Source organism: Hippoglossus hippoglossus, chromosome 1 (genome assembly GCF_009819705.1).
Source record: "Hippoglossus hippoglossus isolate fHipHip1 chromosome 1, fHipHip1.pri, whole genome shotgun sequence".
Classification (NCBI taxonomy): domain Eukaryota; kingdom Metazoa; phylum Chordata; class Actinopteri; order Pleuronectiformes; family Pleuronectidae; genus Hippoglossus; species Hippoglossus hippoglossus.
Genome location: NC_047151.1, coordinates 21631202 through 21646495, shown reverse-complemented (window position 1 = coordinate 21646495; position 15294 = coordinate 21631202). Strand labels below are relative to the sequence as shown.

The 15294-nt window shown below is 42.7% G+C and overlaps 1 protein-coding gene across 3 annotated transcripts in view; it reads left to right on the top strand.

The window, feature by feature from the left end:
* Positions 1 to 13194, top strand: part of nr3c2 (nuclear receptor subfamily 3, group C, member 2) — a 73053-nt gene extending 59859 nt beyond the window's left edge. For all 3 annotated transcript variants that reach the window (XM_034601807.1, XM_034601797.1, XM_034601816.1), the window contains exons 7-9: positions 384 to 514; positions 8707 to 8864; positions 9688 to 13194. In XM_034601807.1, the coding sequence (XP_034457698.1) occupies positions 384 to 514; positions 8707 to 8864; positions 9688 to 9843 (445 nt within the window). In that variant the 3' untranslated portion in view covers positions 9844 to 13194. The remainder of the gene's footprint in view (positions 1 to 383; positions 515 to 8706; positions 8865 to 9687) is intronic.
* The last annotated feature ends 2100 nt before the right edge of the window (positions 13195 to 15294 follow it).

Sequence of the window (15294 nt, the reverse complement as noted above, 5' to 3'; positions counted from 1 at the left end):
AGCATGGCAGCATCCAAAGGAACGTTGTGCTGCCTTCGAGTGATTCTGTGGATGCTGTTGCCGTGACGCAGATCAGCTCCCACAACTCCTGTGCACGTCTGTGTCAGTCGATAGGGCGAGAGTGAGAAAACCCAATAATCAAAAGAATCTGGTGCTGAATCTCACCCAGTTGCCGTCCACTGCGGCAGTTTATCCGAGGACTTAGAAGAAGATTCAACTCGCTGCCCCGCCCCCACTGACTGCTACAGACCTCTGGTGATCATATCGCCCTGCGCGAGCGTAGATTTGACCAATTACTAACACAATCTAATAAAAAAAGGCTCTGAAAGAAATTGTTATGTCTGTTAATTCTAAAGATTATCACCTCTCCCATCTTTCTCCAGGGACCGCATGCATCAGTCGGCCATGTACGACCTGTGTCTGGGCATGCGGCAGGTGAGCCAGGAGTTCTTGCGGCTGCAGCTCAGCTACGACGAGTTCCTCTCCATGAAGGTCCTTCTGCTTCTCAGCACAGGTAAGGCAGCTACGGGCCTGCACTGCACCCCATTTATTCATCTTGTACCAACCCGCTCACACCGATTATGTGTTCTGCAGAATTACTTGCACCTCGTGCCAAAACCTGCCCGCGAGCACAATTTACTACCTATAATGAAATGTCATTTGAAAAACCATTTATTGAAAAACATTGAAAACTGAGTGAAATTACTGTTCGGTAACACTGTGGATTATCACATCACCAAAATAACAGCTGACACATTTTATGCAAGGGGACGCAACAAGGGACCAGTGGTGCCCTAGTTCAATCCGACCATCACACACCACTGCTTCCAGTGAACGCTGATGGTTGATGATGTATTATTCTACTTGCAGATTCAGGTGGATGATTATCACGTCTGCAATGAATTTACATTTTCATCTGCGTTTGTTTAGCAGGATTAGGTAAAAACTACAGGAAGGGTTAGCGTGACACTTTGTGGTATGGGTCAGGAAAAAGTGCATCAAATTTAAGGGCAGATTCGGTGTCCAGGTTTGTTTTTCCCACTTTCTGTAACGTGGTGAGATCGGGCGTTAGCGTTAGCAGAGATTTGTTCTCTCCAAGCAAACATCTCGTCTTCTTCGCCAGGGAGCTGGTTTTCATCTGCATTCGTGTGTTAGTTTGCAGGATTACACAAAAACTTTCTCAGAGGATATTTATTGGATGGACTAGATCCAAATAAAAGAGAATCTGGATTCTTGAGAATTTTAAATTTGGTTTCAAATGCCGACTGTTGGATCTTTGCAGATATATGTGCTCTGCCACTCTAGTTTGTGTGATTCCTATGAAATTCTGCTGAAGCACTACCCATGATGCAAGGAAGAACTCAGTCAATTTCAGAGTCAAATCAGTTCAAACAGGTGGAAGCAGGTTGAGAATGGGCGTTACCTTTGGTGGAGGTGTGCACTGAGGCAGGTTGTTGATGTACTTTCATCAGAGTGCTCCTCTTTTGAGTGATAGAACGTATCGACGGCTTTACCTGAACATGTCGCCCATTAACAGAGAGTCACCTGCGCCGCACTGAACTCTGTCTATTTTTCAACAAGCTTCAAATCGGTGCTTTGTGACTGCGATGCTTACGCTGCACCATGAGTCATCCATTACAGCGGCACGGTCGAAAGCAGGATTCACCAGAATCCAGAGTGCTGATGTTTTCAGGTCACTGATAATTGGATAATTGGAGGCGTCTCTGTGTTTGTCTGCTCTTACGATATGAAGCCCTGTATGTTCCCGAATTAGCATCTCCCAGAGGAAAAGCATTGATCAGGAGTCTCTTCCATCCACCACACGACTTTGAGACTGACAGTGCTCGTACGTGCACGTCCTGGCACACACATGCCCTTTTCTGTTAGATCACGCGTTAAGCTAGTTCTTAATAATCCATTAACATGCATGACAGGCGTGGAAATCGAGGTTGATGTTGCATGCACCTGCATAGTCAATCTCCCAGTGTTAAATATACAGTGTCAAAGTATTTGGACTCAGAGTTAATACAACAACAGCAGGAGTAAGATGCCCCCCCCCCCCCCCCCCCCCCCCCCCCCCCCCCCCCGGCGCCTCCCGGTGTTGGTGAAAATATTCAGAGTTAAAAGATGTGGTGTACAAAATACTCTCCTGGTGAAAACTATGAAGTGTCAAAGTACGCTCCTATTGAAATAACAAAAAACGGTGAAACGCTCCGCCCGCCTCCTTCTCATTTCAAACGAACCAGACGTTTCCAGATGCCAATTTCTCCTCGTGGAAAATGCGGTAAGTCTCCTTTCTTACTCACTTTTTAAACATTTACTGGCAGTTTAGCACAAGATGTTAAAAATGTTTTTTTTTTCCTCTTGGAGAAAATTAAATTTGGAAGAAAACACAATACTCTTTCCTTATCTCAGTTGTCTCCCATGTATGAAATTATTGTGGAGCAAAAATATTTTACTGCAAAATTGATTCAACTGATACTTCAATCATGCTCATTCTTTTATCCTCAGAGTGAAACAAACATCCAGTGAAACTCAACCCCATGGACGGGCCATCGGGATGAAGAGGAACACGATCCACGGGTTCTTCAGGTCGCACCATGCAAGTCAAGAGCAGAGTTGCTTTATGGTTTAATTCTTTATAATAAATTGGTTTAAGAAATGGAAATAATGGTGTTTGTAGTTTTTTTTCCACTGAGAAATCAACACTAGCTAATTTGAACACTCTGTAGATAGGAACCATATATCCACTGGCTTCGGTTCAAATTGACTCTTTAAGTGTTACATGAACACTGTGCAGCCACATGCTCTAAATGCCAATGAGAAGAGCAGAGCTGTGACTTCATCTTCCTTTTCTCTGAATGAACACTAATCTGTTTTTATTCTTCTACCTATTGCCCATGGAGAAACAGAATACTTCCATCACTCACTACAGAAGGTCTCACTCTGTCGCCACTCTCGGCCAAACTTCGCCCACAGGCGCTGCAGCAGCCTCACGAAGAGGATGTGTTGGCCCAGGTTGCTCAAACTGAAACTGAAAAGAAGCGTTTCTTTTGAATTTTTTTGCCACCACCACAATGCACTACGAGCTGCTACGATTAGGATTTCCATGATGGCATCTGTGTCATAACTTCACCGTCCACATCCCTAATTACTGGCGATCAATCAAAACAATAACCACAACACAAAGAGACACGGGGACATCAAACCTGCTGCAGGCGGGGTTTTTTGTTGACGTGGGCCCTGGTTTCAATAGTTAGAGAGAGGTGAGGTATGGCGGGTGAGTTGTGGAAAAGGTATTTGAGGAGCCTGCACCCTGGCCAGACTTCTTTCTCTCTCTCTCTCTCTCTCTCTCTCTCTCTCTCTCTCTCTCTCTCTCTCTCTCTCTCTCTCTCTCTCTGAACCTCAGCACCAGTGCCAATCAGTGGAAATATTCATTGGCAGAGTTTTGATTTTTCAGTGAGCGAGGCCTCTGAAAAGTGGTGCATGAAAGCTGGACTAATGAGCGAGCTCGGAAAAACTTAATTACTTCGTGGCGTGACAGTTTTAACCAGTTTGGGTCAGCTGGTCTTTTCCCTTTTTTTTTTTTTTTTTTACAAAAACATAATATTTCCTACACACTAAAAACATGACTTTATCATACAGACTTAATTTAGGCGTTTAAAAATATTGATTTATTGCAAAACCTTTGAATTATTTGGGAACATCACTTTACAAGTTGAATTTGAGACCATAGTCCCTCACATGAAAATCAATTACAAGGTCAAAACTGTTTCAGATTTGTTTTGTTTCCTTGGCTTTCAACTAATCATGTGTTATAATTAATATAAATTCACCTGAAATTATACTGGAAATTAGTCAGAATAATGAAAATTGCTTTTCATTTATTCCACTTTCAAATTTAAATTATTAAATTCAGATTTATTTTGCAATAGATTTAAAAGTAAATGTATTAAAAATAAAAAATTAGAATTGAGTCTCACTGTTTCCTTGGCAAAAATTAACAATAATATAATAGATTATACATTTTAATAAAATGATGTAAAACACAATATATATATATATACATATATATTTGAAGATTAAACCGTTGGCTCCAAACCTTTTGGTTCATTAATCTTGCAAAGAAGCAAGGTTCTTCTTGTGTAGTACTTACTGTAGTACATACAGTATACAGGGAAGTAAATCTATAAAATCTATGAGTAGAGACTGATACATTTCCCACAGCGATGGTATCAGGTTGGTTTTGGCTTTATAGTACAGTGACATATGGAGGAGGTGGTGTGAAAGCACGATATAGAGTAACCTCAGTGCTGTTGAGTCATCTGGAAACAGGGGAGCTCCAGCTGGACTTCAGCTATTGGATGCTGGGAGAGACGAGGGGAGATGAGGGGAGAGAAGATGGGAAACCAACGGGGGGAAAGGGGGGTTTAAAGAGTGAAATCAGACAAATGTTGACAGTGAGAGCTGGTGTTGGTGAGAAAGAGACAGGTGCATAGCTGTAGGGAGAAAGAAAGAGGAGACAAAGGGGGGGTGGGGGTGGGGGGGTCAGAGCTGGTCCTTCTGTTGCTGAGGCCTCGCTCTCCTCCTCTGGAGCTTTTCCAGAGAGCCCTGCTGTACTTAATAAAGGCCAGTCAAGCACCAGGCAGCGCTCCAAGACCTGTTATTTTTCTCCACTTCCTTCAAAACCCCGAGCTGGAATTTCAAAGGGGAGGTGGTGGATAAAAGAAGCAGGTATAGAAACAGGGAAACTCGAGGTACTTCAATCTGCTCCAGGTTATTGGATTTAGTCAAACTATAGCAGTGAACTGTGATGGAAGGTTGGTTTTTTGCAATGTGTAGCAGAGAAGTTCCTGCCGTGCCTGGCCTTTTCCAAAGTCGACAGGACGGAGCAGCCGCGCTGTGTGGAGGCTCGGCAAACGTTTCAGCGGAGAGAAAAAAAGCACTCGTGATTCCACACAACAAGCCGCGCCGTCTGTGGCTTTTTCTGCGGCGCTGTAGGAAGCTCTTTTAGCTACAGTCATTCAGAGATTATATGAGGGCCTCGTGGAGCGGGCAGCATCAAAAATGTTTACATAGGAGTTGTCAGGGCTTGTCAGCTGAGCAAGTACTACAGAGTCACTGAGTGTGTGTGTGTGTGTGTTAAATTGAGAGAGGGGGAACATGTGAAAGAGAGAAAAAAGGAAGGAGGGATGAAGGGAGAAGAGAGAAGGGCTGTTATTCCTCTCTGACCTTGGCTAAGGTTTCACTGAGCCTGCGGCGTCTCATGACCCTGTTTGGATTTGGCACAGGAGCGGTGGCCTGCTCAAACCAGTTGCACTCCTCACCTCTGCACAGAGAGTCAACAGTGCTCATTTCATACTTCCCTCTGATTGGGGCGACCGAAAGCCCGTGATGACGGGCGCGGGTTGCCGTGACACATCTTAAACACTTAATGAGGCGATTAAAGTTTTCAACTCCAACCGGTCATTAGTCTTTTTTGATCATGTTTAAATAAAGGGTTTCCTGTTCGCCAACACCCTACAGCCTGGCTCACCCTGCTTGTCACCGTTGTCATGCTCGTCGTAGAATTCCCCGACGAGTAGAATCAGATCTTAAATCAAAGCAGACGGAGCCGAGCTGTCAGTCAGGTATGCAGCAGCACTCCGAGCAGGAAGCTGCATGTGCCTCAACAACACACACGCTAATGGCAGCTCCTGACTGCGAGAATTATGTTTATGTGCATTCGGGAAAAAAATTAGCTTTCATGGCCTTGTGGTGCACAGAATAATGCAGGTGCACGCCACAATAATAGATAGGGCCTAGTTGAAAGGACTGCAGCAAAAAAATCCATTTGACACCAATTACCCGAGGTATACAGGCCCTGTTTCTTGGTTATGGTAACAGCCGTAAATGCCAAGTTAGATTCCAAACAGGACGCATGTGGGTCAGTGGGAGACAAACAAAAGGTCCGTGCGCTGGTGTGGATTTTAGCACGTTCTCATCATGTCAGCCGTGAAAATAAAGACCGAAGAACTCGTGCCCTCTGCACAAGGGTCCAATCTGTTTTCATATCTGTTTTCCTCGACTCGTTGTGCGTCGCGCCCGAAGGTGTTTTTTTTTGCGTAAAAAGTACGATGAAAAAAAACGAAATGGAAAGAGACAGACAGAGCGAACGAGAGGGAGGCAGACATACACAAACACACATTCTCCGAGTTATTGACCTACAATGCTCTGTTCTCAAAACGATGCGATCCTAACTGACAAGAAGTAGGATTTTGCCCGCGGCTATTTGTTCTGCACAACTCAAACAGGTCCTGTCAGTTACTGGTTTTTATGCTGGTGTTGCTACCAGTGGTTCGTGTTTCTGAGGATTTGAGGCGTCGTGGCCACTCAAACGTCCTGGAGAATGAGTTTTAAGAGAGAGGTGATTCAAAAATTCTGCTGTAATGTGTATTTTTAAAAAGTGTGTAAAAAAAAAAAAACACCATAAAAAGGTATTAGACTCTGTTTGTTCTCCACATGTTCAGAGATGCTGTGAATCTGCTCTTTGAGTCTCTGGTGACGACCAGTAGCTTCGAGAAGCTGCTCCATGTGACCAGGAGCTTCTCTGGCCTCTCTGTTGAAACACGAGCTGCTTTTCAGAAGCGGTTCTCTAGAAATGAGATACGGCCCGGTTCCAAATTAGAGATCCAACATTTAGCTTTTCAATTAAATAGCCAATTATATAATATAATATAAGCAAATTGACAATAATGTGATTTCTTTAATAATCAAATAATAGTTTTTAAACCAAAAATGCCAAACATTACCTGTTTTTTCAGTTTCTTGAAGGTGAGAATTAATCCATATTTATTACGTTCTATATATTATATTAATGTTAATTAAATATATATCTGATTTGAGACTGTTGGTCATATTATATTCATCTTGAGCTTTGGGAGTTGTGATGATTTATTTACTATTTTTGAGACATTTTCTAGACTAAATTATTAAATAACTAAATTATTAAGAAAGTAATCAGCAGAAAATTGGACGATAAAAACAGAACAAACAATTCACTTGTTTTTGTTGTATGAAAATCCAGTTATTGAATCCCTATTAATTTTTTACTAATTTGTTTTTTAATTAGGCGTGATAGATAGATAGATAGATAGATAGATAGATAGATAGATAGATAGATAGGTAGATAGATAGGTAGATAGGTAGAATGATGGATGGATGGATGGATAGAATGATTGATAGATAGATGGATAGATAGATAGATAGAATGATGGATGGATGGATGGATAGATAAATCGATAGATGTTGTCATTTCTTGAGTGTTTGGTGAAGGACAACTGGAGGCGTTCCCTGATTGTGATTGGAGGAGTGCTGTCTCAGAGAGGTGAAGTTTCTTAATCTGGTCGCCAGCGGCTGAATGTCGTTGTCAAGAGCGTTGGCAGATTTGCAAATCTGTGACTTTGTTCTCCGGCACAGGGAGAAAGATGTTGCAGACATTTCTTCGCACACTCTCCGTATCTCATCCCTCACATCTGTCTGTTTTTCCCACCTTTACTCTGCCTTTTATCAGTATAACGCGAGTGAGGATCGTAGTTACTGAGCAGCTCTGGTCATCGAACAGACTTCTTGATGAATGAGCTCTGGTTGACTAAACGATTCAGCTCGTTGACACTAACACGAGCTCTTTTGTTCCCCCTTTTTTTCCCGCTGTCACTGCTGCTGAGATAACTTTTAATCACGGCCTTTCAGCGTATCACTCGTCTTTCATGAAACTGTGGCCATAGGAAAACTAATTACCGCTTGAAATGGTGAAAGTGGCTGTAATGAGCTGCTAAACAGGCTCAGGTCGTCAACATGGGGAAAAAAGTCAACAGTGTGTGGGAGTGTAAATCACAGAGTGGCTCTAATTTCCCTCTACACGGTTTCACGTCTGTACATTAAAGAAACATACAAGTGGTCGTGCATCGCTGAGCCCATTAACTGCTAATGAGAAGGTGCATTTGTCAGCCAATTTCTAAAGCATATCATATAGCTTCAGACTAATTTCCTTCATTGCCGGTGAACACTAGTTTGTATTCTTTGCTGTAAAGTAGGACATTTAACTCGACATTTAACTCAGAGGGGCTTGAAACTTGCTTGAAACTATTAGTATCAATGTTTAAATGCCTTTTTGAGCAACTCCCATGATGTGGAAGATGTAATTGTGATGTTAATTTATAACATTTGTGGAAACTAGAGGAGAATATCTGTTTTAGCTGAGTCATCCAAATATTTACCCATGCAACAAATCAAGGTACTTCATGACATTGTTCCAGAAGCCTCTGTCCGTCTGGGGTTCGCGTGTCTCGGGTACCGTTCATATTATCGGCTTCACGCTTGACATGCGTGTTGTTAAGAGCCCGTTTAAGTGCAGTGTCAAATATGATGTGATTTTGACACATGGTTTATTTAATTTTAATAAACTTTGAAACAGTCGAGTAGAAAATGATCAGCAGCAACATGAGGTATGCAAAACATGTAAACTGGAAAACATGCTCTCTGCCAGAATTGTAGACTTTGTTATTTCATCCCCGACGATCATTTCTGGTCATCTCCAATAAATCTGTTCATTAAGCTTGAAACCCTCATCGGCTGAAATCCATTTTCAAACCAGTACCCTCGCCAGTTCATCCTCTCATTCAATCCAGCTGATGACAGTGCGATTTGTCTGTGTTTGTTCCCCAGTTCCCAAGGAGGGTCTGAAGAACCAGGCAGCGTTCGAGGAGATGAGGGTTAATTACATCAAGGAGCTCCGGCGTTCAGTGGGAAAAGCAACCAACAACTCTGGCCAAACCTGGCAGCGCTTCTTCCAGCTCACCAAGCTACTGGACGCCATGCATGATGTAAGTACCCCTCGCCCGACCGCCTCTCATCTGCCAACTGCCTACAGTACAGCACAGGCTTCCCTTGGCAGCATGTCCGCATGCCATGCCTTCACACACAGAGCGAGGTGTCCAGTGGCACTTTGGGGCTCCAATATCACTGGAAATGTTGTCAGTAAAATGTCAGCATTGTGGATTTGGATGATGCATGTAGGGGTTCAATGGTGCTGTGGCTTGGAATAAGGATTACTGCATCCCACCCCCTCCCTGAGGGGGGGAGGTTATTTTGGAAGCGGCGGTGACCAGGCTGCATCGGTGAATGGAACAGAAAGGGATCGATGCCAGTTCGGAGTTTATTGGATCAGAGCACACACTGGTCACTGTGGCAAATGTGCTAAATCACTGTTCGTTTTTTTTCTTATGAGAGGGTCAACTGGAATATGGCTTAGCGGCAATGTAGGCAAAGCCCCAAGAGGTGAGCGTCAGCGAGCGAGAGGTCACAGAGATAAATGGCCAGCATGCAATGACCCTCATGACTGAGTGAATGGGGTTAGTGCTGAACGGATGACCCTTCTTTAAAGGAGGTTTGCCCTGAAAAACATCTGTGGTGCCCCCAAGTGGTGAGCTGAAAAAAGATTGAAAAGGGGTCAGAGCCTAAATAAAGTGTAAACACCCTCATATGAATACACAGTAGTGAATTTAACTGTTTTTATAAAAGTGTAAATATGAATAACAGTGTAGAAAGAAAATAAGAGAATTCCTTTTTGTCGGCCTTGATGTGAATCTCAGAAAACTGTAACTTCCGTGTGTTTCTCATTATATCTTGTGTGTGTGTGTTGTCCAGCTGGTGGGGAACCTGTTGGACTTCTGCTTCTACACCTTTCGCGAGTCCCAGGCGCTGAAGGTGGAGTTCCCGGAAATGCTGGTGGAGATCATCAGCGACCAGATACCAAAGGTGGAATCGGGCCTCACTCACACAATCTACTTCCACAAGAAGTGACTCACTGACAAACAGTTGGGACAGAAGCGACATTTGAGAACTGGAAGGTGGTGAGAGAAGAGAGAAGCGTGCTCAGAGGGCCTGAGCTGTCTGGCCCGCGCCCTGTCACCCAGTACGCCAGCGTCCTCGTCTCGGATTGGGAAAGTGAAGTGGCGTGGTGGCGGAAGTGGAAAAAAAACGGGGGAGACGGATTTGACCCAGCGCTCCACCACGTGCAGGTCGGAGCTGTGAATAGTCGTGGAGCCAGCGTGACGCGCTGAATAGCACTTGTGACAAAGTATCCCGAAGTACCACCCGTGTCCCCCCCCCCCCGTCCCCCCGTCCCTGCCCCAAAGACAATAACAGTATTTTCTATGGAGATGAAGCCATACATTTCTTAGGATGCGCTAGATATAGTCACCACGTGCACACACACACACACATAGAGGGAAATTGATACACATGCTGTCCACATGCCTCCACGCAAACGCACAGATGCACTCCACATGCACTAAAATCAGATTACCTGACGAATCTAGAGGGGGGAAAAAAAAAAATGTTTTTGCAAATATTAACTGTGGCTTATGCAGTCTTTCACAAATAATAGCACTATTAAAAAAAAAAAACATGCCAATACTTAGATTTTTTCGCTTTGCAGTGGAGCAACATACTGCAGGACGACAGGAACATTACGAGGAGGCACAGGAATTAAAACACTGTACGGCTAAATGTCTATTTGAATATACAGTATTCCAAGGGCTACACAAGCGTCATCACAAGTCCAAGTTTGAAGCTCGATCTGTGTCGTCACAGCCATCATCAACATCCACATACTGAGTTTTTTTCAATTACAAAAATGTAGTAAAACAATCAAAACTAATATGCAAAGGTCCAAAGCTAACTCTGTTTTGAAATGAAAAACATGTGTCTCTCTCTTTGTAAAAGAAAAGCTTGCACGTGAGGCTCCCATGTCATGAAATCACTATTTTTGGCATTGTGTGGAATTAATGCGACATTGACGAAGCAATTTTACCGTAGTGCAGAAATGGCCGAGGAGTGCTGCAGGACGGGGAAAACATGGCGCATTAAAGGAAATGATTTTTGGTCGAGTCCGCTGGTAATGGATTTGACTGAGGTGCATCCATAGTAATTGCTGTCATTTGTGTTATCTCCAGAGCAGCTGTCCAAATGTCTGTTTTTACTCGCAATGAAGCAAAACCAGCCCTTTGTGAATCAATACTTATCTACTCTTCCCAGAAATAATAAAAAAGCATTTTATAAAAGTGTGTTGCAAAAGGTTTAGTTTTTGACAAGCCAGTCATTTTACATTAAGGTGCTTCATTTCTACAAAAGCCAGACAAAACATAACATGTACAGTAACTTGTAGAGCAGTCCATCCCACCCACTATACGGATGGACCCACAGTTTAAAGACACATACTATGTAAAAGTTGATATAATCCAAAATGGAGCATTACTCTACGCAGTGCTTACGGCAAACGGCTAATGTATCAAAACCAGGCAAAATGTGTACAGGTATTAACTTCTTAAACACGTTCTCTTCAGCAGATGTTGTACAGATGTTTCCAAGTACATGTTGATGAATGCTTGATGAAGAACTGTCGGTATAATCACCCCCCCTTTCCACTTTAGTTTGTTTCCTTTCTCTTAGCTTTGGGCCAAGTACTGCTATTTTAGGTATGGGCCCAGTCATCTGGACCATTAACTCTTGTCTCGCACCCCACTGGTTTCTGGGTGGTTGTGGAACACTACTATGATGCTACTGAAAAGCGATAGAGCCGCTGGGGGGGGGGAGAAAAACAGTGGGTGTGTGTGTGTTGTTGTTTTTTTCTTTCTGTGCCCTGTGAGTGTGTATTTACATGCGAGTATGGAGCGAGAGCGAGAGCGTGTGTGTGTGTGTGTGTGTGTGCGTGTGCGTGTGCGGTTTATTTTTGTTTTTGTTTTTCATGGCAAGCATGTGCATAGTTGATCTGCTCCTTCAGCGTGGGTATTATGCAGTTATGTTATAGGATTAGCCACATCCTATTTCCACATTTAGATTTTTGCACAGAGGAGATACAATGTGAAATGAGGCATTAATGCAGCTATAGCAGGAATTATCTGGGTTGATAAGCAACTGTGATGATCTGGGGGGGGGGGGGGGGAGAGACTTTCTGCACGGGCCACCAGCCTAAAGTTAAACAACATGACTTCACTGGCAGAGCGGGGGTGGGAGGTGGGTTTTTCGTGGCCTCGGCAGTGTGGGGGGGGGGACGATTGATGACCAAACCAGGATCACAACCATCATTAGGGACTGTGTGACAATTATTAGGAGGGAGTCGAGGGCAAGAGAAGGGGGCAATGTTTTTGGGAGTTTGATTTTTGCGCAGGGGAGGGTAGTGAGGGCGGGAGGGGGGGGCAGGTAGGTTCACTTTCATCTTTTAGCAGACTCGCTGTATTTTCATGAGGTTTTCTTTCTGTCATATACACATATTGTTTTTCAGATACCGGGGCGGGGTATTGCAGTTTTTTTCTTTTTTCTAACTCCAACATTAATATCACATTCCACCGTAATAATTTTCATACAGTCCCTTATCAGTAGGGCCTCATTTTACAATCCGTCTCACGTCATGCATCGTTGTGTTCAAGTTGTGAAGGACCCTGAAGCTAATCTCTCACTGTTTCTTTTATTTTGCCCCTTTTTTTTTTTGTCCTTTTTAAAAGGTAAAAAAAAAAAAAACTGTCTAAAGGTTCATAGGATGACTGGGAAAGTATTTTTGAGAGAATTATATTTTGCTGGAAAACAATATTTAAGTACTTTGTCTAAAAATGATATCCTTTTTGTAAAATGAAAATGTTAATGCATGCTTTTTGATGAGATGTTTACATTGTATTTAAAAAAGGGAAACTTGTGCCTTTTTATCTCACATGATTTACAATTTTACAGTATATATATTGTAAATAATACAGCAAGTCCTTATGTTGAGTATAGTATAAGACATTTCTACTTTAACCATCTTGTTGGAATATTGGAAGTTTCCCACTCGCCATGTTCTGTGTGTTGGCTCACAGAGAAGAATTTACAATGAGGGTTGGCGGCAGAGAGGGCCAAACGGAGAAATGAATGTATCATACATTGTGAGAGACTTACGGAACTTACTACCTGAATGTTACGGAGAGTAAAAACAGTAAAAAAAAATTAAATAAATACATGGATAAATAAAAAAAATAACAATAATCAAAAAAAACGTATTTCTTATTTTGTAACAAGATGTAAGTGATGGATCATTGAGTTGTTGCTGTTGAAATTATTTCCTAACCCATGACGGTATTGTTGTTGAGCACCACAATAAAATGGAGAAGTCACAAACTATTGAAACTGGGATACGTGATGGAAAGTTCTTGACTTTTCAGTGTGAAAATACAAAACAATGGACGTATATATATATTGTCATATTTGACTGTTTTTCACCAGTTGGACCAATTTCACAAAGTTAAATTCTCCCAAATGTAAAAAAAACTACAAATCTAAAACAGTAAATTCCAAATACATACATTACAAACTCCTGTATGATCCTATGCCCTCCACAAATAGGATCTGAAAGGGTTTTCACTGATGGATAATTAAAGGAATAGTAAAATATTTTGGGAAATACAATTATTTATTTTTTTGCTAATGACTGTTATCAAATCGTAAAGACTGGTCGCACAAAGAAACAGCTGATTGGTTCCAAGTGACGTCACCTGAGTCAGCGTTCTTGGATGAAAATGAAAAAAATAAATGTGAGGGTGTGAAGTTACAACTGAAGTTCACCCGGCCTCTGTGTTCTGCATTAGTGGCAACGAGCACAACACAAATACATCTCAAACTGAACTGTTGGTGGCATCGACTGTAAAAGATGGACAGCATGGACTGCTCCACTTCATCTTGATCGCCACCTGGTGGTTGGCTGCAGGGTCTGTCATACACCGCACCTCCTTCATATCGATGATGGGACATGGATCAAACTTAAGAGTCATTCTGGAATTCGTATCTTGGGTATTGGAGCTTCATTTCTGTGGGAGGAAGTGGACACATGTTGCCCGTCTTTATAAAGTCTGTAGCTGTTAGTCCAGTTGATCTGAGGCTAATGGAGGCAGCAGGTTTTCACAAGAAAGATCAACAAATACGACTGTTCTGCTGGTTTTGCTGCATCAATTTAGATTTGACTTTTATTGTCCATTGTGAGTTTAACGATATTATAAAAGTGAAACACTAAATCAGTGGCACTCTTACTCTTCTCTTCTAACCTTCAGTAAAAAGCGGACGCCTGTTCAGTGTATCTCCCAAAACACTGAACCAACCCTTTAATGGAATAACTAACAGTTTATTCAAAGGTCATTATAATTCACCATCTACTCTAAACAACACATCAAACCATTTCCCCTACTCGAGGAAGCAACGTTATCTCCTTGTAAATAAAATCCTCCCGTTGAGCATGAATGAGTCAGAACGTGTCTTACTGCAGTTCCACAGAACACTATCGCGTCACCGTTGGACGGAGTCACGTCATCGCCCATTTCTCTGTTCGCAGTGACGAGTCGGGGGTGCAGAGAGATGAAGCCATATCTCCACAGCCATGGCAGAGCATTTCTTATAAACACAGATTCAAATGCTTTTCTTTTTTTTCTCCAGTTCCAAAAAAATGACTTTTTACTGAGATGCTTTGTACAATATATGTGGATCCAGCGAACATGCAGTAGACACCCCTCAACATGAACCAGTGAAGCATCCCTGAAACCAGTTACTACTGTATATCTTGATGCAGATATTGCCATACGTGTGTTTGCAAAACGATTGCAAGATTCTAATAAAAATTGTTTAAAAAATGTCACGTGACCTATCTGTGTGTGTGTGTATGATGAAAGTTACACCATGAGACAGAAGCGAGGAATGGTGCCCCAAAAAACGCTGTTTGATCTGGATGGATTCGAAACAGCTGCATTTGGTGTCTGGGGAAGATAATGAGCCAAAAAACACATGGAAAAACAAGAGATGATGTGGAGCAGCAGCAGCAGCAGGTAGAGCAGTCGCAGGGAGGAAAGATGAAGAGAACTACGAGGGGGGGGGGGGAGAAAGTGAAGAGAGTGAAAACGACAATGAGAATAAGCATGTGAGGATGAGACTTCTACAGTAAAACGGTGCCTGTGGAGAGAGAAAATCACCATTAACCTTGTTAAAGGCTGATCTGAAAACACGCCGGCTTTGCCAGACTGTAGAGCAGACAGTATTACTCTTTTTCTTTCTCCCTCCGAATCCACAGCCCTCTCCAAATCTCCCCCAGATTTCCAATTGCTTTCACTTGTAGTCGTGCCAGATAAACAGAATCTATTGGATCTGGCTGATTTCACGGCTGCGCCCGCGCACATGGCGGCTTCTGTGGCCCACTTTTTCTGAGCTGAGGGTTTTGCTTTCTTTCCTCCACTCTCTCCC